The 26598-nt window shown below is 53.6% G+C and overlaps 1 protein-coding gene across 1 annotated transcript; it reads right to left on the bottom strand.

The window, feature by feature from the left end:
* Positions 1-2683: 2683 nt before the first annotated feature.
* Cpz (carboxypeptidase Z) lies at positions 2684-23847 on the bottom strand. The gene is made up of 11 exons (XM_038338348.1): positions 23640-23847; positions 19735-19767; positions 17633-18007; positions 15253-15465; positions 13078-13274; positions 12358-12519; positions 11652-11810; positions 8908-9043; positions 7451-7590; positions 4197-4296; positions 2684-3152 (listed from the first exon to the last, which is right to left on the bottom strand). The coding sequence occupies exons 1-11, from the start codon at positions 23725-23727 to the stop codon at positions 2806-2808; spliced, it is 1950 nt and encodes a 649-aa protein (XP_038194276.1). The 5' UTR covers positions 23728-23847; the 3' UTR covers positions 2684-2805.
* Between the last annotated feature and the right edge of the window lie 2751 nt (positions 23848-26598).

Raw genomic sequence — 26598 nt, 5'->3', positions numbered from 1 at the left:
ACAGGCATGACCCCACACGAGGCTTTCTTGTCATAGTCACGAATCCCTTTACCATGGGTCTTGGGTTTCATGTCCGTCATGTGTGAAGCTTCCCAGTTAGGATCCAGCTGTTGCTCAAAATCTGCAGAAGCTCCTTCCCTTCTCATAGGTACTGGCAGGAGCCCTACACTAAGACCTTGTCTGTGAGTTCCTAGCTAACAGATCCCCAGACACCAGGATCTGTCACCTAGGAAATGAGTTTCCATCAAAGAAGGTATTGGTGGCCAACACCCTCTTCCATACCCCCTTTCTCTACCTCCTGCCTGGGCATCAGCAAGCCTGGCTGCAGGCGTGTACTGTGAAACCATTCTCAGAATGGACCTGATGAACAGACTCCACTTCTGCAGCACGGGCCCAATTCCCTCTGTTCAGATCCTCTCCATGTTTCTATCTCTGGTCCTAGGACCCACACTCACTTCAAAGCCCCCACCACGCTGTTGCCTGTCTCTGTCTCACTACAGCATTAATAACTTCTAATAACGGACCTTCAGGACTTTCAGGCTAGTCCCGAGTTCAGTCTTCCTTCCTTGGAGCCCTTTCCCACAAGGTCTGACTCGCCCTGATTCTCTTCCTCTTGTGTGTTTGAAGTCCCAGGTTTTATCAGACCAGCTCAGGCATTTTGTAGCTCAGAAGAAGCTTTTTGCTTCTTCACCTGGTGGAGTTCAATCTGGACACACCCACGTGTCACTCTTTGGTGTCCCTTCAGGAACTTTGTGTCCTTTGGATCTGCAGCCTATATGTTCCAGTGGCCTAGGTGCTTCCCTATAACCTGCCTGGCAACAAGGCCCAGGATGGGCAGAGGCTCAGAAGCAAGGAGCAGATACACATGTGGTACTCATAGGACAAGGTACCAGAAGATGACAAAAAAGTCACTAAGGATGGCCAGGGTTCCATTAGCAGAACAAGGGGCTATGGAAGGGCATGGTAGAGCGATATGAATATTCATAAAGAAAGAGGGTTGGTTCGGCTGCCACAGCCTCATCACCTCCAACTGGGCCACTGCCTGTCCCCGCCCTTTGCAGACAGCCTTGCTGGAAATCTTCTGTGCATTGCTGCCATCTTGGAGAAACATCCTGAGTTTGCCTCAGCCAAGAGAGATACAGACTGGACAAAGCCAGCTCTGATTCTCATTATTAAATCGGACGATATTGTATTTATGGAACTCAACTTTCTGATGACAAAAAATTATCTGTGCAACCAAATAAAGACAAACGGAGCTCAGAGCCAGCTCAGGAGGCAATTTCGGTCACTAATCCCCCTCATGGGCTGCTTATCGCGCCCTGGGATGGTGTCATCGGTAGGGCTGGGACATAAAGTGCCCTTTTGGGTTTTTCTTAAGCTAACATTAGCAAATTGTATATAAATTCAATCTCAGTTAAAAAGGACCTGCTCCTTCTACTGCACCCATATGATCTTCCTTCGGGGTTCCCGCTCCAGGGCATGCAGTGACTTCAGCATGGTGTCTTGTACGCAGTGAGGCCAAATAAATGCTGACCTGTTGACAGACACCTGGAGAGATGCAGGGCACAAAACCTCCAAACTGAACAAGACTCCCGATCATTCTTGGAGGCTCGGCAGCTGTGAACTGTGGCGCTGGTGTGACGGTTTAACGGCTCTAGGAGCCACCACATATCAGAAGCCAAGGAAGAGAGCATGTAGACTGTGGCCTTGAGAACTTGAAAGCAAAAAACAAATAAAAACAAAACAAAACAAAACAAAAGCCAGGAAGTGGTGGTGCCTGCCTTTAAGCCCAGTACTTGGGAGGTTGAGGCAGGCAGATCTCTGTAAGTTAGAGATCAGCTTGATCTACAGAGTGAGTTCCAGGAGAGCCAGGAATACACAGGAAACCCTGTCTCAAAAAAAAAAAAAGAAAGAAAGAAAGAAAGAAAGAAAGAAAGAAAGAAAGAAGAAAGAAAGAAAGGGAAAGGAAAGGAAAAGAAAAGAAGAGAAGAAAAAAGAAAAGAAAAGAAAAGAAAAAAAAAAAGAAAGAAAACTTGTGTCAGGGCCTAGGCTGCCAAGAGGCCAGGGAACAAATTAGTGTGTTGTCATGACCCCATGACACGGGAAACAGATAACTACAAACCAAGCAGAGAGAGAGCAGCTCTTCTAGGACTAGGCTGTGATAAACTTCTGTTGTGTAAAAACTCCAGTTTGACTTTGCTATGCAGTGTGAGCTGTGTGGCACTTCTTTGCTAGCGCTCTCCTGGAAAGCAACAGAACTGGCCGTCTGGTAACCCCTGGGACTGGTAAAACCTCTTACAGTATGAGAGAGAGATGGTCAAGAGAGAGAGAGAGAGAGCACCTGTGGGGAGCATGCAGCTATGGAAGGTCCTTGAAGGAAGGGCCAAGGAAGACTGGGCCCCAGAATCAGAACTCCGAGGAGCCTGTGAGCCCCAAAGGCAGATTTCAGCCAAGCTGTGGGGATTCTAGTGTCAAACAACTCTTCATCTTTGTGGCCTTGAGCCTGCCTTGGAGTCACCTCTGTGACTCCTGGCCTCTTGACCTGCAGCAGCAGGATCCGGACCTCAGCCCACAAAGCCTCAGGGACAGGGAGAGCACCACCTAGGGGCTTCTCGCCAGGACCAGTCCGAGCTGCCTTGGGTAGCAAAGACCCTGTTCCTCCCCTCTCGGCACGAGCCTTTCGTCACAGTGGGTGAACAAGCTTTAATAAGCTGCAGAGGCTGTGGGTAATGTCTGTGACTGGGGGACTCCAGAACCAGAAGCCCAGGCCGCGGAGGTGGACATCCGGGCAGGGCCTGAGGGGTGCTAGTACTTGAGCAGCCAGCGTGGCTTGGTCGGGCTCAGTGACGTGAAGTAAGACCACCACCATGGCTTGCTCCCACTAGCTGGCTGCCTACGTGCCCTGGGGGGCTCAAAGTCCAGCTGTGTGGCCTCTCCCTGGGGCTCTTGGGACCAGGGTAAAGCTCTTGAAGGTCCAGGAAGGACGTTCTTAGGTCCCGTCCTCAAAGGCTGGAGGATGAAATCCACGCGGCCGGCTCTCCTCATGCGCAAGGGAATGGTGACTCTCTTCATAACCTTGGAGTAGCCGGGAGCCTGAGCAATGACGATATGGGAACCAGGAGGAAGGAGTCTCCAATAGTCGCCATCAGGGGCTTCAAAGAGAACAGAAACAATCCTTAGAGGGCTTCTGCCCCAGGCTTGGGCAGAAGTGTGATAGATGGGGGTAAGAGAGCCTTAGCCCTCAGGTGGGACAGGCATTTGCCTCCACTGGGAATGTCCTCTTCTTTCAGATCCCTATTCATCCCTCAAAGCCCTACTTAGGTGCTACCTTGTTCTGGAAGGCTTCACCTTGTCCCCATCATTGATCAGCAAGTCTACTTCCTTGTACAATGATGCCACCAGATCCCATGTTACTGGTATCTATCTTTTTAATGGTTTTTTTGAAATTATTTTATTTTACATGGGCAAGCCTTTTGCTTGCACGCATGTATTTGGACCACAGGCAGGCACAGTGCCCACAGAGGTCAGAAGAGGACATTGAATCCTCTGGAACTGGAGATGGCAGGTGGCTATGAACCACCATGTGTGCTGGGAACTGAACCTGGGTCCTCCGTAAGAGCAATGGATATTCTTCCTGAGCCACCAGCTGGGAAAGGCCTGAGGACAGCCAGAGCCCACGTGAGTCAAAAGCAACTTTTCAGAGTGTTGTGGGTTCCATATGGAGCATCCCCCAATGCTCATGTGTTTGAACAATTGGTGCCGGATTAGTGGTGGCATTTCGGAAGGTTGTGGAGGCTTCAGGAGGTAGAGCCCACTGCCATGACTTCTCTACCAGGATGAACCCTCCCTTCCTTAGGTTGCTTCTTGCCAGGCATTTTGTCACAGCAACAAGCTAAATAACTAAGTACCCTACACACAGTGACCAGTGTGACCTTTGGGGCCTGCATAAGAGGATCCTGGAGGGAGGTGGCTCCAGGCTGCCACCTCTGAGAAGGAAGTGTTTTTCTGGGAACGCAGCAGCCATAGCAGAACTACCTCTTCTCAGGTAAACCAGGCAGGGGACACAGCACAGGGCAGGCAGGGTCTCTCCCTGCTGCCACTCTCCCGAAACAAGCTGACTGGGAATGGACGGGGCACCTGTGAAATGGGAAGCCTGCACTGGCCTCACCCACAGATGGATGCAGTCTGCGGCTCACCTGTGGTGATATCGTGGCGGATGCCTTTTACTAGAATCCGTGCGTTTTTGACTGGCTTTCCGTATTTGTCCGTGACCACACCCTTGATGCCCCGGTGCACCTGGAGGTACCAGAGAGAAGTTAAAGAGGTGACACCTGCCTACAGTTGTCACTTTCACTGGTGCCCCACCAGGTTCCTCTGGGTTGGGGTTCTGTGGGTGTAATTGAGTAAGCCACTTTCTGGGCCTTATTTTCTTTTTGGGAGGGGGTTGTTGTTGTTTTCCCGAGACAGGTTTCTCTGTAGCTTTGGAGCCTGTCCTGGAACGTGCTCTGTAGACCAGGCTGGCCTCGAACTCACCGAGATCTGCCTGCCTCTGCCTCCCAAGTGCTGGGATTAAAGGCGTGCGCCACCACCACCAGGCCCATTCTGGTTTTTTGTCTGACACTGCAGCTCTGCCCCAGAGTCCTGCTCACTTTCCTTCTTGACCTCAGACACTGAAGATGACCTTCTCTGTCTACTCCTAGGTGCTTCTGAGTTCCAATACCTTCCTAGCTTCATCAGGCCTTCTGGGTTCCCTCTGAGCATAGATTCTAGAAGGAAGCCTAGTAAAGACACAGCCAGGGCCTCAGACCCCCACCCGCTATGGATTCTTGCATGTATCAGTCTATGCCCCAGACACCCTGCCCATATCTTCAGAGTAAAATCCAAGACCCATGGAGGACAGCCACAGGCCTGGATCCACTCAGGCCTACTGTGAATTAGCCCCATGGCTTTCCAGCCATACTCTGTGTCTTCTGCACACAATGACTCCTACCTCAGGGCCTCCTGACCCCAGTAAATCATTAGATTCTTCACACTCAGCTTCCTCAGCTACAGAATGGGTCTAAGTGGAGCCAAAGCTGCCAGCAACACCTAGGGCTCACAGTGCCTCTGAGACCGGCAAAGACAGGAACTTAATAATCCCTGGAGTTAATCTGCTCAGAACCAGAAGTCCTTGGCAGCTGCCACCCCTCACTCTTGACCCTCAGTGGCATAAGAAGAGACGTAACCATCAGATCACTTCCTTCCTACATTTTAGCAAGAATCCGGTGTTTAACGTGCCCTGGGAAAGGAGGGCACGTAGAATGTGGGGCGAGCTCAGGATAAGAACTCTGCTCTCCTGATAGGAACAAGTGACCCGGACGGGTGACCAGGGTGCTCCTGAGCATGGGTTGCTGTTCTGTGGATCTGAACCCAGAAACACTATCCTATGGGACAGGAGCAGGGATTTCAAATCCCCCGTGGGAGGTGTTGGGAAAACTGGTGGCACAGACGGCGCCGTGCCACCCAGCTCCTCCCTTGCCCCTCCTCAACTGCAGAGCAGTGGGTGCTGAATCCTACATGTGACACCGGCTCTGCTGACATGGCTAAAGCTGTCCCTTGAGTCCGTGGTCACTGCTCACTTCCAGCTCCCACACATGTGTGCCTAGATCTTTGCCCTTCACCTTCACCCTCTTTGGCCCTCAGCCCCAATCGGCCCCTCTCCAGACACTGTCATTCTTCCGCCTCCAGGATGTCGTTCTTGCTAATCCCTTTGCCTCAGCTCCTCTCTCCCTGCTGGGCCTGACTGAGTTGGGCCTTACTCCTCTGCCCCTCAAGGGAACAGATCCTATCCATGGAAGCCCCTCCCTAGAGTTTGTTAGTCTCCAATCTGCACTTCAGCTGGGGTCCTCTCCTGCCACCCAGGGCCTGGAGCTGTGTGGCAGGAAGAACTGGTTCTGTCTCTCCGACCCCCACCCCTGGTCTGCTCAGGATCACTGTGAAAGTGACCTCAATTGGCTATGACAGACCTGATCCTTATCAGGACCCATGCCTGCTTTCCTGGGGGTCATCCGTCTCAGAGGCCAAGTGCTGCCCGACTGGCCACCACTCTGCTTGCCATTAAATCTTCATATGCTGATACTTCATGTACAATATCCATGGAGCGATCCCAGCCCCACCAAAGGCTCCTTCTAACACATTTTCCCCAGACAGCCACAGAATGGCCTGAGCACGAACCTCTGCCCCAAGTCCTGCCTTTGGATGAGACATGCCTGACAGACAGACATGCCTGACAGACAGACATGCCAGCTATCACAGAACAGACACCCGGCCACACGGCCACATTCTGTTCTATCTGAGGTTGGGTTTGCCCCATTTCTGCTGCTCTATCAAGGCTCAGCCTACTCTTACCTAGCAAATGGTTCCTGGTCTCTCTAGAAAGGTCAAGGCTCTAGGACAGAGCCTTGGGGACACAAGTCTAGACCTAAACTCCAGGCAGCTGCCAGGCCACACTGCATGGTCATTCCTTTTCCTCTATCTCCCCTATGTCATAGTCATGTGCCCCTGTGGCCACAGTGGCCCTTCTTTCAAGCCCCATCACCTAAAGATAGGGCTGCCTAGGGATGGGACCAATGTGGGGGGGGGGGCAACCCTGAAGCACTGTGTGCTTGCCACAGCCACCTTGCACCTGACCATGCTCGATTTCCTCAGGCGGTGCTATCTCCCTATAACCCTCCAAGCCCCGTCATAATTTTGCAGCCCTCATGAGAGCTGTGCTTTGTGAATCACTGGGCTCAGGAACCCATTTCCCCTGACTCAGCAGACTCTAGCTCAAGGATCCAATGGGGCTTCCTGAGGGTGTCTCTCCAGCCATGCCTGTCACTGCCTGCCCACCTGTGTCCAGATGGCCTCAATGCAAACAGGCATCTCGGGCAGTCTACCCTCCACCCTAAGGCCTGATATGTGAGCAGGATGTACCCCAGAGCCATTGTCTCTGAGACCCTCCCTTCCCTCCTACAGCCACACCTCAGTCACAGGGAAGGACCGTGGAGGTCTCACTCACCTCACTAAGTCCCCTACTGTACCCCCTGCTCAGAGTGCACCCTCTTCCTGCCTGGTCTCTCTCCTCTCAAGATTAAGCTTGATTCACCTGCTGCTTCCTGGTAACCTCCAGGGCTTGGAGGCTGGGCAGCTAGCTGCTCTGTCCGCAGGCTGCTAGCCCCTGCGCTCCCTTTGGCAGTCATGCTGTGTCAGGTATGAGATCCTTACCCAAATGGCATCTACATGACAACCCCCCCTCCCATGGTATGTGCCAGGAGAAGTGATTGGGAAGCCCCCTGTCCTGATTGGATGGTCAGAGAAGTCATGAACAGACACTTCCATAGAGCACCAGACAGAGCCCGGGGACGAGGGAGGCTAAGGTTGGAGCTGGACCCCATCCCACCATGGGAAGCTCCCAGTAAGCAGGGCTCACCATCTCCAGGAAGTTCAACAGGGGCTCCTTGTTGTGTTGCCACAGGCCGTAAAGCGCCTCCTCTGGCGGGAACTTCACACAGCCCAGCTCCACTGTGATCTCAAAGCAGTTGGTGTGTAGGTAATTGAAGTCAGACATACCTGTGGGATGGGTAGCTGGGTGTCAAGAGCAGAGACCCCGAAGCAGGCACAAGCCCTCAGGCCCAGCACTCTTTGCACATAGAGATGACTTACCCTGCCACTGTTTTCCCACGCACCGCCCTGAGGACGGGAGTAAGAGGCCTTGGCAAGGCCACAGAGGCAAACTTTGATCCCAGACAGGTTTGGTAGCAGAGTCCATGGGCTTGGAATCTTATTCTCCCAAAGATGCCAGCCAGGGTACCACATGAGACTCTGTGTGCCAGCTATGGGCCTGCATCCCCAAGAAGTATACAATGTCCACAGTCTCCAGCTACCCAGAGTTCCATCAGCAGCCCAGGGAAACCTGATTATCTCCATTCCCAGGAGTGAGCCGGGAGGACTACAGTGTCCTCTCCCGGGCCCTCTGTTCTAAAGACTTTTGAGCTTCTGAACCCTGCTGTTGCAGCTCTCTCTGCCAACAATCCTCAAGGCTGCCACTGTCCATCCATGGGCCCATCTGCCCCATGGCCCTGCCAGCTGCAGGAAGGAAGTCGGCTGACCTCTCCAGTTTGGCCCTCATAGGGCATCTGAAAGCCTCAACAGTAGGACCCTGTACCTGAGGAACCAATGTACCTGAAGCCTTGCAGAAAGAGAAGTTGCCACACACCAAAAGGTGTCATAGCTTTGGAACACAGGAGAAAGGCATCTTTCTGCCACCTGAGCAGGACTGGTCAGAGGGGGCGAGGTGAGCCCCAACCTTGCTAACTAAGGCCTTGAGCCAGTCTCTTGCCCTCATCTGCAGAACGGTCCATGTGGGAAGTGTGCTGGGTACAGCGGGAATCGGGCGAAGGGTGACTGTTCCCGTGCATGTGGGCCTTTCGATGGGTGGCCCATGACGTGCACAGTATTTGTGCCTTCCCCCAGGACACAGCAACCAGTGAGGACTCAGGGGCTCCATGGACGCTGTGCTCAGAAAAACCTGGAACCCTTAGAGTACAAGTGCCCCGTGATCTTATGTAGAAGATAATCTCATCCGTTAGGACCTATTACACAGAACCAAAACTCCTCCATTGTCCCTGAAATGTCAGCTTCTCTGGGGACTTGCCACTTCACCTACCAGCCCTCTATGACCCTTAACAAGCAGCAAGGGCTTGGTTATGATCGGAATCACCACATGGGTGATTATAAAATAAACTTCACGGTGGCTGCCAGTCACAGGACCAGATCAGCCCAGTCCCGCCTCTCCTGGAAGATGGTGACCAAAACTCAAGCCAGACCCTGCCTGAGTGCCAGGGCTCTGCTGAGGGAGGCCCCACCCCCGGCCTGTGCAGTCCGCACCTCCAGTGAAACTGTACCAGTCCGCCCCGTTGATGATGCTCCCCTGCTTCAGGAAGTTGCCCCCACACCTGTTCTCCGACCTGTCCATCATCATGGGGTGGACATCAGCATAGGCTCTGGCTAGCAGCTTGAACATCTGGAGGTGGAGATGGAGAAGGAAGGCGATGGCTCTGTAGCCCTTCACCACCTACCTAAACATGGGCACGGCTCCTGGGTTAGCCCCAGGACCTGGACTGTCTGACCCCCTCCCACTCTTCCTCCCCATCCTTGCGGCCAAACATCCTGTGTGGGTGGAGGCCCGGGAGGAGCCTCAGGTCGGGCTGAGAGCAAGGATGTGGTGCAGGGGAGTGGCCTGTCTGCAGGCCATGTGAGCAGGTGGGGCACAGACCCGGGGACTGCACGTGAAATAAGGCAGCTGGAGCCGGGTGTGGTGGCGCACGCCTTTAATCCCAGCAGTCACGAGGCAGAGGCAGGTGGATCTCTGAGTCTGAGGCCAGCCTGATCTACATAACAATTCAGGGCATCCAGGGCTACACAGAGAAACTGTGTCTGGAAAAATCAAAAAGAAAGAGAGACAGAGAGAGACAGAGAGAGAGAGAGAGAGAGAGACAGAGAGAGAGAGAGAGAGAGAGAGAGAGAGAGAGAGAGAGAGAGAGGAGGGAGGGAGGGAGGGAGGAGGGAGGGAGGGAGGAGGGAGGGAGGAGGGAGGAAAGGAAGGAAGGAGGGAAGGAAGGAAGGAAGGAGGAAGGAAGGAAGGAAGGAAGGAAGGAAGAAGGCAACCACATGCTAGGCAGGGCAGCTGCAGAGACCCAGGAATGCAGGTCACTGGGCACCAGCCCTCTCAACAGCTGCCTAAGCGAGTGCCATAGTGAGCTGCAGATGTGCCAACTAGGGCTGTGGCAAGTAGGTCTGAGGTCATGATCATGGCTCCCAGGGCTGGTTCCCCTGGCAGGACAGACGCTGGCAAAGGTGTACCTAGGGACGCCCAGCAAGCTCCTCTCCTCACACTCCCCCACCTCTCCTGAGACTGTGGTTTCCACAGAGCCTGCTGCCGGCTGCAGGCTGCATAGTTATTGATTGAGGATTGATGGCTGGGGAGTAGGCTCATTTCTTCTGACTCTAGTGGGACCCATTGAGGTGAACCTCCCCCTGACGGACATCCCCAGACGCTGAGGCTGGGAGGCTGGCCTGACAGGGAGAGGGGAGGGCTCCTGCTGCTCTGGAGCACGTTTGGGGATACGCTTGCTCTACGAAGGCACAAGATCTGAGACCCCACACTGAATGAGTGTGCAAATGAATGTGTGAGTATAGATGAGGGACGAACGAACAAATGAACGAACAAATGAATGAATGAATGAATGAGCGGATGGTTAGAAGCGGGGCCAAGGATCCAGAGGGGACAGGTGTTGCTGGCACAGCCCTTGCAGCCTGCAAGTACAAGTGCACTGAGCCTGGTCTGGTTGCGCAGAGGACCCTGATGGCCTATACCTGAAGCATCTGTCCATACCTGGACATCTCCACCTCACCTTTGCCCCTGTGCTCCACTAGGAGAAGGCCCAACCTCGGAGAAGCCCTCTCTAAGTTTAGGCCAGGTTGGGGTGCCTCCCCTGACACACATGTGAACACAAGCACATACACATGCTCCAAGGGCATGCAAACACAAACATGAACGCACCCGTGTTCACACAAGTCTACATACACTGTGCCCCAGCCTATGGGACCCTTCATAGAGGCTGGGCTCTCCTGTCCTTGTTTGTTTTTGTTGTTGTTGTTTTGTGTTTTGGGTTTTGTTTTGTTTTGTTCTGTTTGTTTTGGTCCATGGGCAGAGGACCCTCAGAGTAGGAGGGAGCAGTCCCTTCTGCCATTGTGACCCAGGAACAGGGAAAGGACTAGGTAAGACCACTTTGCTGAGTGTTTAAGGAGGGCTAAGGGAAGTTGTTTCCTCTGGCCAAGTGGCTCAGAGATCAGGGACCTTGGTGCCTGGCCCTCATCCATTCTGGAGGGTACCTACCTTCAGGTCCCTTCCTCTATGCTTGCCCTGACAACTGCCCTGGAGAGTAAGCCAGGCTCCCTGCACCCATCTGATTCACAAGGAGGCCAGACTAGACACCAAGCTCAGACCTGCACAGGCTCCCCTGGGGCAGGAGCCTGCAGCCTCTAGTGATACAGGAGGGGATGGAGAGCTGGCCCCAGGCCTGGGGGACACCAGGAACAGCTGAACCCCCCACCCACGCTGTTTTCTCATCCTCACAAGGCAGAGATCAGTTACCTGTCTCCTTGTAAACTCAGGGCTGGGTAGCACAGCAAGGCGGCTTTAAGGTTGAGAGTGCCTGGAAGGGTCCCAGTGTCACGTAATCTCACCCACGGTGAGGAAAACAAACCTGAGAAATCAGGGTATTTACCCAGGGACCCCTGTAAGAAGCAGAAGGCCTAGAGCCCCACCCCTAATCTCTGCCCTCAGTTTAGAGCCCACTGGGCAAAATGCATGTGGTAGTACTGCCCCCTACTGGTGTCGTCTGGAATAACATGAGACACATCAACACAGGGAGCCGCTTTGGCTTCTCCCTGAGGTTGGTGACATTGAGAAAAAGCTTTTCTCTCCTTGACTGGGCACTTCCTGGAACGGGACAGCAAGCAAAGAAGCTGCTGAGGGTTCAACAACATCTATGTCTCCATGAGTTAGAACAGAGTGACTGTCCTCGCCGAGAACGCCTGCTCAGGCTCGTCACCATTTCATCTCTCACCTTCTCATCGGGCGTGGGAGAAAACATCTTTTCCTCATGGGGGTGCTTGGAGAAGTCGAAGGGGTAGGATACCACCAAGTCACCCCCATGCAGGCTGGCTGAGAGGACGAAGGGAATGGTCTGTATCCACTTCATGATGGCCTTGGTCTCAGGGGCCACCTGCGGGGAAGGAAGCACTGCTTTCAGGATTCTGCCCGCTCCACTGACCACCCAACGTCCATGTCTTTCCCACCCACACCAGACCCAACAGAACTCCTGGCCAGCTGCTACAGTTCTCTCCGGTCACCATGGAGTTCCTGCTGGTCATTCAGGCTGGAACTCACTTCACCTCTCTTGGTCAGATCAACTTCCCAGGCATCTGAGGAGCATCCCCCCATCCCTCCAGCTCCTGACTGCTTTGTTCCTGCATTAAGTAGACCCCACCAGCTTCAGAAGTTGTTCTTACGTTAAGCAGATTGCACTAGCTACAGAGAGAGCTCCTGTCAAGCTTGGCTCATATTTAAGGGGAAACTCGGGGACTCTGGGAAAGTGTCTGGGTCATGAGTGCTTCAGCAGGATGCAGACCTGTGTCAGCCCTGCTGGAGACCAGAGGATTCCAATACATCGTTCCCTGGTCCAGCGAGGCATGAGTCTAACTCGCAGGCCCTCGAGAGGGACCCCTGGAGTCCCTAGCTCAGAGAGTGGGCTCTGGCCACACAGCTCCTACCTTACCCCACCAGTAGTACTGTGAGATGGGGATGTGGTCTGTGCGCACACCACGAGCCGAGGCCAGTCGGTAGTACTCCGAGGTAAGGTCAGGGAAGTTGCGGTTTAGATCCAGGTTCTGTGCGTTCTGCCTCCCACTGGTCCAACCATTGTAGCCAGCACCCTGAAAACACAGGCCCAGCCAAGGATCAAAAACTCCCCCCCAACACACACACACATCTTCCAGCCAGCTGGGCTGAGGGTCAAACAGGACTGTGGCTTCTGTGGCTTCATTGATGAGCCCTTCCTCCCACCTCCTACCCCTCCACACAGCCTTACCCCCACTGTTCTCCCAAGCCTGAGTACCCGCCCCGCCCCACCATAGCAGCCCATGCTTCTGGCCCTTTGCCTCCCTTGGCTCTCATCCATGTCCTTCTGTCCTTCCTTGTAAATTGCCCTAACCCCCCACCAGCACACTTTCCTGTTGCAATACCTTCTCTGATTTTTCATGAGTGACAAGAACTCTACCACTGAGCTACATCCTCAGCCCTGTCCTAGAACAACACACCAAGCTCTGCTCTGTTGGTGCCCATCCTGCCCACCCATCAGGCAGTACTGCTGCTTGCTCAGTCCTGGTCACCCGGAGAGGTGGCTGCAGAAAGACCCTCAACAACAACAAATAACATCAGAGATTAAGAGTGTCAGAGGAAGCGGCCCATCTCCAGGCAGCAGGAACTCCCACCTCTGCAGCCGCCACCTCGTAGCCATCAGGGTTCATGGATGGCAGCAGGTGGATGCGGGTGGTGTTCATCAGGCGCTGGATGCGGGGGTTGCCCAGCAGGTACTCAGAGCACAGATATTGGGCCAGGTAGATGAGCATCTCCCGTCCCGCCACCTCGTTGCCATGGATGTTGCCAATGAGCTTCACCTCGGGCTCCACTGCAGGGAGAAACTGTGACGTGGGGTGTTGTCTCACAGGCTTGGTTCAGCAAGTGCCGCCAGGTGTACCAGGACTGATTCCTACTGAGAGTCTCTGAGAATAATGAGTTATCTAGGCACTTACTTCTTGAGCTCATTTCTTATGTTTAGCCACAATCATTAGCATAAGTGAAGGATGCTATAATCATAAATGGTGTCATTCATTTGTGTAATTCTATTGACATCCTTTGTCCATATTTGTGCAACAAGTCAGACACTTCGGGGCTTAATAAGTAGAATAGCTGGCCCTGGAAGGGAAGGATGAATAGATGCATGAATCATGAATAAGCAGATGATTGGCTGGACAGGTGGATGAGAGGATAGCTGGACGTATGGGTGGATGAGTAGATGGATGGATGGATGGATGGATGGATGGATGGATGGATTATGGCTGTGTCATGGAAAGAGTAGACTAGACCTGGCAGCCTTCTTCAATGTGACTGTAGAAAGTCACCCCTACTAGTTGAATCTAACCTTGCTCATGTGGAAAACAGAATCTCCCATCCCACCTGTCTGGTTCAGCATCATTCAGCTATAGGTGTGGAAGTCCATGCCCTTCACCAGGTATAAACGACAAGGAGCTTTCCATGCCTGTAGGGGTGGGGGTTAGGTTTGCTCTTGGAGACCGGAAGTGACTTAATGACTTCTGGCCCCTATGGGAGATAAGGCCTTTGAGCTTATGATGTCCACACTGCCCAGTTCAACAAGATGAAAGCTGGGTAGAGGTAGACAACTCAGCAGAATCCAAAACCCACAGATTCTGGAACTGGAAGGAAGGATGGCTACAGGACAGCTGGGATGGGCAATGGAGCCAAGGGAGGACCTGGGCTTAAAGATGCTCTCTGTGCTGTCTATAGACACTTGTACGGTCACCAGGGCCTATTCGCACAGGAGATGGAGGCCCAAGCCAAGTCTTTGTTAGAACATTCCAGAGCCCCAGATATAGTCAGCTTGGTGTCTCTTCTCCAGCTCAGAGCCACTAGCAATTACTATAACAAAGTTTGATTTCCTAATTTATACCACAACAAGGAAACTGCAAAGGGCCTGAACCATCCAGCATTTTCCACAACTCAAAAGAAACCTCCACACCTAGTATTGCTGGACCATGGTTTGGAGATGGAAAACCCATGTGTCCACCCCGTTAGCAATATGTTTCGCACTTGGACAGAGCAGAGGGAAAATAACCAGGACCCAGACCTACGCAGACCCGGGACTCACAAGACTGTGGGGCAGCAGTGGTGGTGACAGCGGCATGCTCTCTATCAAGGGAAGCTCTGGCGGCCATTGCCCACTAAACCTGACTCCTGACCCAGCGTTCCCTCCAGGAGTTGCTCCAGTCCCTGTAGCCTTCACCCTCTCGGAACACTTTGTACTCTCCCTGTGTACGTCTACTGTGTGGGTGGCTTGTTATCTTGCTATTACTCAGTCTCCTCAGATCAGCATCTCCACTGGAATGAGACCAACTCATCTTCTTTCCCATGCTCCCAAACTCACAAATGACATGAGTTTTCTGGAGAAATCCTTTATACACACATACGCACGCACACACACGCACGCACACACACACACACACACACACACACACACACATACACACACAGGGTCTTTCTATGTAGTTCTGGCTGTCTTGGAGCTCACTGTGTAGACCAGGCTGACCTCCAACTCACAGAGATCCTCCCGCCTCTGCTTCCTAAGTGCTGGGATTAAAGGTGTGCGTGACCACACCCAGCTTGAAGAAATCCTTTTTGATACTGTCATTGAGGGCTGTGGTCATACACCAATCACAGCTCCCAAAGTGTCACCAGGTCCAGGTGGTTGTGGCGGGTAAGCATATGGAGACACCAAATGGCCACTCCCAGCTTGTGTACCCCAAGGCTAAGTGAATCTGCATTCTGTTCCCAGGGAGAGAATCACACCCGGGCCTCATGTGGTCACTCACTCAGCTCGTGCTGGCCTGGGCGACTTGAGAACTCAATGACCAGCAGGTCCTTGCCTTCAAAGCTGCGCCCAATGCTGTAGGTCTTGGCCACCTGGGAACAGCGAGCCGCCGTCCTCTTCAGGACCCGGGCCATCTGAGCATAGGAGTGGTGGGCAAAGCGGATGAAGGTAGGTGGCAGGCCTGAGGGTGGGGCCTCCTCGGCATCCAGCTCTCCTGAGGAAAGATGTGGGATTGGGGCTGGGGTGTGTACTGCATATTTGCTCACAGCTCAGATGGCTCAATGGCCTCTCCCAGCACCCTCTTCCCCAACCCCATTACACTGCTATTCATTTGGGGTGTGGAGGTGACACATAGGCCTCCTGGATGGCACTGCCACAAGGTAGCACGTGACGGTTCCCAGGAGATGCATACGGAATATATCTTCACTCCCAGTGTATAACGACCGCAATATGTGGGTGTCTGCTGGGAACTCCCCAATGTAAGACGTAGTTCCCAAGAGAAGGTGCATTTAGGACTCTTCGGCCTACAGAAATCACTGAGAGGCTGCCTTCTGCCTCTAACCCTGCCATAACAGGGACCCTGACACCACTCTGCACCCCGCTGTACTGGAGCCATGGTCTGCACTGTGTTAATACTTGTATGATCCAGGCAGCACGACCCAAAGTGGCTTCCACGGTCTCCAGTCTGATGACATTGTTCCCAAACACTTTTTCAACAGGGAGAAACCCACAAGGAAGAAGATGGGACTGGGACGGTGAGAGGTCACAGTGTGACCCCCACACACAAACACACCGCACTTGCCCCCCTTCGTTTCCCCGTTCCTCTCCATAGCAGAAGCCCAGCGGCTAGCAGCTCTGGGAACCCTCCTTAGTCCTGTTGACTGCAGGCCACCCAGGGCCACCAAGAGTTAATGTCATTCCCACTGTGTCCCATTTGTGGTTTTCTTTCTGCTCAAAATGATTACTGAGAAGAAAGAACAGACAAAACTAGCAATTTGGTGGTAGACATGCCCAGAATAATGCCTCTCCAGCAGGCAGTGCCTGGGCTCTCTTGAGACAACAGGCTCAGTCAGAATGGGCTGGCTTCCTTTCTGCTCCCCAACCTCGCTTGCCACCTCCAAGCCTGAGCCCACTGTGGACACAGTCCTGCCTGCTGGCATGGCGTTTCCCACCACCTTCTGTACCTGCATGTGAGCCAGCCAGTCCTCCCCAGAGGAATACCAGGCTCCAAGACCAGGCTTGGCGCAGTGCACCTCCTGCCAGCCACTCACACATCCTCCCCAAAGCCTCTCTGTCTCAGTACACAGTAGGCACTCAGTAGATGAGGATGGACAAACCAGCCCATCTCCCAATGGCTGGCCAGAGTGACTCCATTGGAAGTCCTTTTGCTGTCTTCTTCCCTGGCCCTCTGTTTCCCAAATGCAGCAGAAGACTAAGGGCTTGCAAAGCTAGGCCACAGGATGCCCGGGCCCACGCAGTCCAGCAGCTGCCCTTCACCAGCCAACAGCCAACACACAGGCCATGTGGGGCTATTGAGCTCAGGCAGGGAAATAATATTAAATCACAGTTCAGTGGCTTCCACCTTGGACAGTATGGAAGCACTTGTGTCCGTCCCATAGAAAGCTCCACGGGCCAGGGTTGCATGGTGGGTGCTGGTCCCCGGTGGGCGCTCTTTCTAACCACTGTGTACAGAGTGGCAGAGCTGTGCTCACTGAAGCACTGTGCCAAGCATCCCTCTGGAACCTCCACACATGTCCTGAGGTGAGCTACTCACTACCACTCAGTACGGCCCATTCCTCTGCTACAGGCCGGCCCTGAAGAAAGCCAAGTCCTTCTCTCTGCGGCCTGCATCACACCTCCTGCCATCCCAAAGAGTCTGGACACCCAAAGAGGCACTCAGACTCACAGAACCTGTCGTCCCTCAGGCCCAGCCTTGGCCAGCAGGTCTTCCGAGGAGTTCCCTTCCCAACCCAGGTCAGAGGCATGGCCAACACAATGCAGTTTTCTGGAGGAAGCTGTGGCTAGGCACTTTGTCTACCATGCCCATGCCCCATCTGTCTGCTGGGCAGAGGCCTCTCTGTGGGGAGGCTCCTTCATAGGCCTGACTAGGACACTTTCCTTTTTGATAAGTGAGTCCATTGATGCAGGAGCCTTTGGGAAATAGTTCCTTAGCAACGGGATAACCATTCCTATGACCCTACTGGTACCCTTCTACAGAGAGCAGAGACAACACCAGAATGTGGTTCTCGCTTGTCTTTGCCACCCCGGACTCAATTGATCTGTTTGCCACATGGTCCTAGTGGACCCCTGACATCTGCCTGCCCACACAGTAACCCCCAGAGCTAATGTGCAGCTTGGAGCACCCCAAAGTTTTGCCTTACCCCGGAGCTGTTCCAGAGGATCATAGCAACCTTCCTCTTCTGGTGCAAAGTACTGGGCACAGTCTAGAAAGTAGGGCCAGGCCATGTCGATGGCATCAAAGGCTGGCTGGCAGGCCTCCCGCAGGCCCTCACAGACATGCCGGCAGGGCCTCCGGTTGTGGCCTCCCTCACATCGGGGGACCAGCACAGAGCACCCCAGTAGCCTCAGGTCAGGGTTGCACTGGCCCTCCAGGAGAAAGTGCAGCACACCCAGCAGCATGTACTCAGGGCTGGACTCCACCGTCTCCCACGACCGGTGCTCCAGGGGCGTGGGAAACGATGTCTGGTTGTAGGCGGCATCGATGCAGGTCCTGAGATGCAGGTCCACGCAGGTGGCTGGAGAAGGAGAGTCTTAGGTCATCTGATGACCTATGCCCAAGTAGATACCACCTAAGGCCAAAGCATGCCATGGTGGGGCACTCGGTCTGTGGGGAGAGGCAAGGATAGGCCTACTGTGGAGGAAGCAGGGTCTATGGGAGGACACAGGGAGGCCTCTGAACTGACTGCACCCAGCCACCTACCAGCAAATGGGACAGAGTGGTAAGGGCCCTAGCAGAATGGGAGCAGGCAGCCTTTCCTGCCTATGGATGCTTAATGAGGCCAGTAGATTGATAGAAGCAGAAACAAATCTCGAGACAGCCCCAAAGGAGAGATGTCCGTGAGAACACACCACACATGGAATGTCCCGTCTTCTAGGCCCTCTCAGAAATGCACTTGGCAGGCCTGGTTCTGTTCCTCCTCTTACAAGGACATTGTAAGTGCAGGCCAAAGAATGCTAGCTCCTCTGATATTGGACACTTTGCGCTGGACCAGTATAGATGGCTCCAACTCTCCTTCCTCCTGCAGCCGCCATTTGCCAGGCAGGGCCTTCTGACTTTCTCCAGAAGCCCTGAAGCTGCTGGGCACAAAGTTGTACCCTCATTTCCAGTCTCTTCCTCTGCCACCTGTCACCTGCTCCTCCACCCCCATCAGAGACATTATGTGGTGCAGACCCAAGATCTTGCCACTTTCACGTGTCATGGTGTGCAAAGGACACGGTTTTCGTGCTCAGCTGCCTTCTCTTCAAGCATTTTAGATATGTTGATTTTTGTCTTATTTTCTGGCCTCAGGATTTTTGAATTCATGTATTTATATACACCAGAGCTGGAACGTGGAAGTCATAGGACAATTTAAAGGAGTGAGTTCTGTCCTTCTACCCCAGGGAGGACCCCAGGGAGTTAGCACAGGTGATCAGTCTTGGCAACAAGCACCTCTACCCACTGAGTCATTTCGCCAGCCCAGTTTCTTGGTATTTTTGAGACAGTCCTCACTCCATAGCTCAGGCTGACCTAGGACTTCTATGTAGCCCAAGTTGGCTCCAAATTCATGGTAATCCCCCTGCCTTCGCCTCCTAAATGCCAAGGTGACAGGCATGAGCCCCCAAGCTCAGCTATGACACTGGTTGTTCTATGGGGGAAATGCTCCCTGGTTTTGCAAATCTTCTCCACAGAGAATACACCGGATGCACATAGCTGGCATCGGAGAAGTTTGCCTCTTCCAGAGAAACAGCTGTGTCCTCAAGCCTGTCCTGAGTGTTTTAAATGCATAGCCTTGAAGTCACTAAGTGAGATGCTCTGTCCCTCCTTGTCTCAGTGAGGATGAAATCAGGACCTGGGGGGGGGGGGGTAGGAAAGGACAGGTCTCAGTTCACAAGCCCACCTGGGCCTGCAGAGCCACAAGTCAAGGGTGGCATCTCTGTGCTGAGGTATGGATCAGAACAGCCTGTGTTTAACATGCAGGAGGCCCTGGGCTCCGCCCTGAATAACACCCCCACTCCCAAAGAAAAGAAAAAGAATCTTATAGCAAGAAACTAATGCAGGGCTGGCCTTAGAGGGACTCCTAGCATACCCCAGGGCATAGCTGGGCAGGAAGGGCAGGTTATCCTTTTGTTTGGTCTAATTTTGTTGGATCTGCTGAGCTTGCTATGCTCCCACATTGGACGTCAGCATCTCTGCTTTGACATCATGGAGGTCAGGGGACTATGGAGTTCCTACAAAACCAAGCATGGGTGGGGTGGTACCTACCACTGTGTGTGGAGGCCAGCCTCTGACAGTTACCTGGGAAGAGAGACAACCCTGAGTTAGCAGCAGACAAAGGCACACATCTCTCCCTAGCAGCCTTTGCCAAATACTCACTGGGCACCAGCCCTGTCCCACGCTCTGCTGCCTTCATTCCACTGGTCTGCACTGTTGACGTCTGAGCTTGAAGCGGCAGAGGTACCTGACTCTCGGGTCAGGAGCCTGAGTCTGACAAACCGTACAACTTGCCTAAGAAAGTGAGTGCATTATCATTGCTCTGGCCCAGCCTGGAGCCAACCTGGAGGTCCCTGTGGCCACACCCCCACAGCCAGCCATGCCCCAGCTCCCACAGTGTCCTGAGCCATCAGTCTCAGACTGTGCCCATGCCCCTCCACCACCACACTCAGACGGAACATTATTCCAAGAGTCATCCAAACAGACACCCCAGTCCCAAGGAAATGCGGGGCCTCAGAGCTGTGCGAGTTGGGGACTCCTTTTTGGAAAAAAAAAATCATCAACACACAAAACTATTTTTGCAATTGTGGGGTCTCAAGGGCCACCTAAAACTCCCTAGTAAAATCCAGGAGGGGCCATAAATCCCCTTGAACACCGGCAGTCATGTTCACCCACAGTCCTGTTGGGCACCCTGGGCACATGAAAGTGCCAAGGAGGAAACTGCACCAGCTTTGAATTGGACTGAGACAGGGCCAGAAAGGACTTTGGTGGCTTGTGCTGGGAAAGGCCAGGAGCGTGGTAGAATGACCATGGTCAAAAGAGGAGTCCCTCAGGAGCAAGCATGCACACATGGGAGAGGGACTCTCTTAGCATAGCAACTGTGACTGTGGTGCATTTCATTTGTATTCTAATACAGCCTGCCTGAAGATCAGAGAGTAAAACAGCTGCACTGGTCACTGGTCAGCCTTACAGACCAGGCAGTGGTAACACACGTCTTTAATCCCAGTAGCCACACTAGTTGCCATAGAAACTGGGCGATGCATGCTTTTAATCCCAGTGGTGCACACCTTTAATCCCAGACCTAGAGAGGATTATAAAATGGGAGGAGACAGCTCTCAGACTCAGTCTCATTCTGAGATTCCTGGAGGCAGGATCGCCTTTTTGGACTGAGGCAGAGGTAAGAGCCAGTGGCTGGCTGTTTTGTTTTTCTGACCTTCAGGCTGAACCCCAATTTCTTTGAGTTTTTATTAATCATGCTTCAAATGACTGTATTTTGTCCTGTTCTGGTGGAACATGGCAGCCAGGAGCCTGGCGGGGGCACAGCACCCTTAGGTCTCTCACAAGATCTAGAGTCACGCAGCAGGTGACCACAGGAGTGAGTCGCCTGAGCCTGCCACCCATAGAGAAAGCAGCCAGGGACTCAGTCCCACTGTGGTGACTAGAACCCTCTTGCTCAGTGTACCTACTACGCGTCAGGATGCCTCAATTCTGATGTTGTTCCCAGGCTGTCATGAGACAGGCAGCATTTGAGACACCATACCTCCACTTGGCACTCACAGGGTTGCCCAGGATTTTACCATATTTGAGCTTGGGGGTTGCTCTTGGTGGTTTGAGGCAGGGACTCATGACACCCAGGTAGCCTTGGACTCTCTTCGTGTAGCTGTGGATGATCTCGAACTCTTAACCCCCCCCCCCTGCTTTCCTCACACATGCTGGGATGACAGGAGAGCACATCATGCCTGATTTCCTCCTCTTAAACGACGGGGAAGGACTTACAGACTACTAGGGTGTGGATCTGGGTGTGTACCCAAGCCACAAGAAGCCCCTGGAACCCCAGAACATACTCCCCTCCTCACACTAAACATGCTGTCAAGAGCCTTGAACATGAGCCAATGCAGTAGAGAACAGAGAAGGGTCCAGCCCCTGGCCTGCCTGGCTCTGGGCTCACCCGCCCATGCAGTGGGAGCCTGGACAAGTCTCCCTTTACTATTGGGCAGGTGGGCCTATGATGTATAAAAACAAGATAATCAAGCCATGGGGGAGCAAGCCAGTAAGTAGCACTCCACTCCTCTGTGGTCTCTGCAGCCGCTCCTGCCTCCAGGTTCCAGTCTGCCTTGAGTTCCTGTCCTGACTTTCCTCAGGAGGTGAAGCCAAACAAACCCCAAGTCATGATGTTTATCACAGCAATAGGAAGAAAACTAGTACATACTCCATTTCTATTTTATGTCAATGAAGAGATATTGAAGTAGTATTCCAGATTATTGGATTAAACTTTGTATTATTTAAAATCAGTCTCACCCATTTCTTTCCCTCTTCGAAGTCCGCATGGCTGACCTACATCAACCACAAGGTGGCAGCATTTCTCCAAGGCAGGGATGGAAGCTGCCCTCAGACCCGCCTTCTCTCTTCAACTGACCCCTCTAACAGAGAAGTCAGAATGCCCTGGGGTAGGGGTAGATCAGGGCAGCTGCCCCCAGTCATGCAGTCCAGTAAAGGTGTCACAGTAAGACCCCAAACTTAGGCTTAGCGAAGAACTAGAGCCCTCTGTCAAGGTAAAGACCAGGCAGAGAAGTGTGTGCCAGGTTTGCTCCTGGCCCCTGGGACAAAGAGATGGGACGGAGGTAGAGAGTGAAGTTGTGACCATCCTCAGATATGAACCCTGGACTGAAACCATCAGGCTGATCCAGAAGCGTCCACGATCTGAAAGCCTACTAAACTTTCGTGTGTGCCCCCTAGGGAGGGAGACTGGACCCAAAGAAGTTACTCCACCACCCCACCCCCCCAATACTCCTGGTGTGTTGTGATGTTGCTCAGCCCAGCTAGGGACACAGCTCACCTGAGTGAAGAAGCAGGTGGCTGCAAAGCAACCTAGGTCTGGGGTCTGGGGTCTCGGGTCTGGAGGGGGGGATGCTCCTGGCATGGGGCAGACCAGGAAAGGCTTCCTGTAGCACAGGTCCCAAACAAGCTATTGACTCTGCATTTTCTGAGACATCAGGAGTTCAGAGAAGAATCCTCCTTTGCAAGTTTTAGCAGTGCTAGACAGCCACGGACTGCACACAGGTCCACACAGACTTGCCCACGTACACACTTGACCAACTGGCCTGCACCATCTGTTCTGTAGGATGGATCGAGGGCCAGAGGAGGCCAGGGGTGGGGAGAAAACCCCAGGCTGAGGGCAAAGAAAAGAGACATTGTGTTCCCAACATCCACCTGGCCAGAGCAGGCAGGCTCTCGGGTGACTGCAAATCCTAGCTCTTAAAATCCTACATCTGATACCATGGGCTCTGAAGGCCAGGGGTGGGGTGGGGGTCCAGCTAGACTCAGGTGGCTGCTGTTGATAAAGACCCCAAGAATGTGAACTAGATGCACCCCCACCCAAGTAAGAGGGAAACTGGATCCCAGCTTCTGGAGAAGCAGTGGTACCAGAATGGAGTTCAGGACTCCAGACTCATCCTCGGGACCCTCAGTTGAGATCCCTGAACCCTCCCTTATCCCTGTCCTATCCCTGAAGAAACACTCCACCCTTCTCTGGGGCGCTTCCAAAGACAAGTTATACACGTTGCAGCCAGGAGTTTTGAAGGAAGGGTCAGGAGTCTGCTATGCCCAGCACCTCCCCATTCCTGGAAGGACGGGACTCAGACTGCCTTGTCCTCACACTTCTGGCACCTGCTCACTCCGACCCATTTACAGATCCCACCAGTCCAGGTGCCTGCTCTGCACTGGCGGGTGCTGTGTCCCTCCGGGCTCTGTTGTCTTCCTGGGGTCTCTGGTTCAGCTGCTGAGAAAGCCCAGTGCCCCAGCAGAGTTCTCTCTACTGCCTAAGGGTCACAAGGTAGCAGCACCCTTAGGACAGTTTATCTAGGTGGTAGCTCCGCAACCCACAGGGAGAGAAAAGATCCCAGGTGGGTTGAGGGAGATTGTCTAAAATCTACCCAGAGGGGCAGTTGCGACCTTACCGGAGGGATGGGGTCCAGGCGAGCAGCTGGGGTGTGCGGCAGCGGCCAATGTAGCCAGGGCAGCCAGGAACAGCGGCAGTGTAGGCATGGTGGGCGCGCAGATGCGCTGGAGGGTGCAGTGATGTGGCACTCAGGGCGCGCGGGTGGCGCTGCTGGGCCAAGTGACTGGGGGTGGGGGGCGAGGAGCCGGCGCAGGAGTCGGGTTACAACCGGCAGTGCCAGACACTGGAGAAGGGATGCTGGGGAGGAGGAGGAGGAGGAAAGACAGATAAAAGCCAACTTGCCCCCAACCCCTCCAGGAGCCCCGCCTCTTCCAGAAAGGGACTTGCCCTGCCGTGGGAGGCTCTGGGGAGCTGATCATCAAATCCCTGCTGATTGGGCCTAAGAACCTTGGTTTGTGGGTAGACAGAGCCTGCACCAGAAGCGGAGATGGGTCCTGGCCCAGAGCTGACCCCACCTGGAAGTGAGCCAGGCCTTGGTCAGAGACAGCAAAATGAGGTCGATTATGCCTCACGTGTCAATCTCCTGTGTAGATTCTCTCCCAGGGAAGCTGCTTGTGGAGCAAAGGTACCATGGCACCCCGTGCCTGGGCGCTGGCACTGCTCCGATTATCTGTGTGGGGCTGTGGTCCAGACAGGTTCCCCAGGCTTTGATTCCATCACTTGCAGGGCCCATCAAGGACCTAGCTCACTGGACCCTCCTGAAGGGTTGTGTAACCTGAAGGCAATGTCATGAGGTGAGGAGGTAGCCCACCGGTGACCAAACTCCAGGTTATATCTGGGAGAATGGTAGCATCCTTCTACACACCTGGTCCCTTATTCCTTGCCTTCTCCATCCACAGCTTCCTGGGTGGACTCCCAGAGCTACCAGCACCCAAGTGAAAATAAAGAAATAAAAAGATGACCTGTGTCCCATAGGCTCAGTCTTTCTGGGCCTCACCATTTGTCTCAAGTCAGACTCTGTCACAGTTGTATCTATACACATATCTGCCCGCGAGCCACTGGTCACTGCCCCACTGTCGTGGTCCAATTGTGTGCACATGTCACAAGCTTGGGGAACAACACCCGTGAGACACCAAGGTAGCACTTAGCTCTGTTCCTAGCTAAAGTATTTGGCCCAGATGACTTTTAGGTGTCAGATGCCTTCATGAACATTCTCTATGCCCGGAACAGCTGGAGGCTGTGGTCAAACCACTTAGACTTGGGTGAGAGGTTACAGTCCCTCTTATGGAGCAGATCCACCCTCAGGGAGCGTGAACCACCTCCACAGCTGTCTGGTCAGAGCTCTGCAAGGCAGCACTTGGGTCCACCAAATTGGGTCCACCTTGTTGGCTCAGCCTTGCCCAACAAGGACACTTGGGTCTGCCCACCAGCCTCCTGAAACCCCACCTCTGACCTTCTCTTTGGAGACTCCTGACTTGGCCTCTGAGTCCAGCTGGTAGCATGCAGGCTAAATGCCGTGGGAACTGTGGGTGTCCTGTGATCCTCTTCCGTCAGCAGGTTTGCATTCTCACGCATACAAAACTGTGCAGCTCTCAGTGGGGGCTTCTTCTTCATCTGCAGTCATGCATTGGAACCCATGCAGCTTAGAGGCCACAGCTCTTCAGACTTGATGAAATAAGCTCCACTGAGCTACGCGCTCTTCCAACCCCTGCTGTCCTGGGAACATGATAACCCAGCCTTGGCTCATGAGCAGGGACAGCCCAATCCTCCACTAGGTGATTCTTCATGGGGAACTCACAGACAGGATTACACTTTCCCAATGGGGAAGAGACCGCATCCTCTCCATCTGCCGGAAGCCCTGGACCAGACCGGGCAGCCACAACAGAGGTCTCAAGGCACAAAGCTACACTGCCAGGATTGAGGTGAGTAGTCCAGAGGGCAGTTAGAGCTTGGCTGCACAAGACTCAAAGCCTGGAGCAGGGAGAGGGATCCACAGGGTCCCACAGAGAACACTGCCACTGGTATTCCAGTGTAGCCACATTACCCAGCCTTTCTTGGCCATCATGGGCACTCAGCACTGACAATGGCACCAGTGGCCTTCTCTGGCTTGAAGTGATGGGCATAGCAGCTAGTAGGAGCACACCGGTGGGGTGTGTCACTCCATGACCCAATGATTCTGATGTGGATGTGTGGCCTCAAGAGTGTTTTTTATCAGGAAAGTTACCAAACAAAGCCCCAGGAGGGGTGCAGAAAGCCCTTATACAACAGTTACCAGGCAGCAAGGGAGGGTGCTTGGGTATAGGAGCATGGGGACAGTCTCTGTCCCCCACTCACTTACTCTCGTCCTGCTTGCTGTGCGTGCTGTTGGAGCTGAGCCCTGTGCCTTGTCACCCTTGCTGCTGTGCTTATTGCCACCTGATTTTTGTCACCACAAGTCATGTTCTGCTTCGTGTCACTCAAGGTGTGGTGGGTCCCCATGTGTAGTCCAGCAATAGATGCCTATGAGCCCAGTGAGAAGTCCACAGTCAGCTCCCCAGTGTTCTGCACAGCACTGGATGCCAGCCAAGTGTCCAGAATGCCAGTGCTCTGGCACGAGAGGCAGCCAATGGACACAGCCCATCCCGTATAAAGTGGTGGGAATGTCCAAGCAGCCAGTAGCAAATGGCTCAAAGGCAGCATCTCATGAAACTCTGCTCCGTGGATCTAGCAGAGTGGCACTAGCGCATTGGACAGCAGCAACACCACCACCAACAGGTTGCCAGGGTCCCACAGGTGGTTGCAGGACTGTGCTCCTGGCTGGAATTCAGGAGCCATCCAGGGAGAGTCCTGCAGTAGAGCAGATGCTGCAGCTTCCCAGAGATTCGGAGCCTGGCAGAGGCCAGAACAGGTTGAGTGAGGCAAGCATGGGGTTCAGGCATCCCGGGGAGGGTGTTACATACACTGTGTGGTGTTGGGTAATTGGCAGTGCTAGGAACAGCCACACGTAGTGTTGCTGTACTGGGTGCTGAATGTGGTTT

The sequence above is a fragment of the Arvicola amphibius genome, chromosome 1, assembly GCF_903992535.2.
Source record: "Arvicola amphibius chromosome 1, mArvAmp1.2, whole genome shotgun sequence".
NCBI lineage: Eukaryota > Metazoa > Chordata > Mammalia > Rodentia > Cricetidae > Arvicola > Arvicola amphibius.
This window is presented reverse-complemented; position numbering and strand designations above follow the sequence as displayed.

Excerpts from the sequence above, each read along its gene's own strand:
- Cpz (XM_038338348.1), bottom strand. The coding sequence starts at position 23,727 with ATGCCTACACTGCCGCTGTTCCTGGCTGCCCTGGCTACATTGGCCGCT. Across the intron at positions 18,008-19,734 it reads GCTGGCCTCCACACACAGTG|CCACCTGCGTGGACCTGCAT; the intron begins GTAGGTACCACC and ends CTCCTTCTCCAG. Across the intron at positions 13,275-15,252 it reads CCCAGGCCAGCACGAGCTGA|TGGAGCCCGAGGTGAAGCTC; the intron begins GTGAGTGACCAC and ends TTCTCCCTGCAG.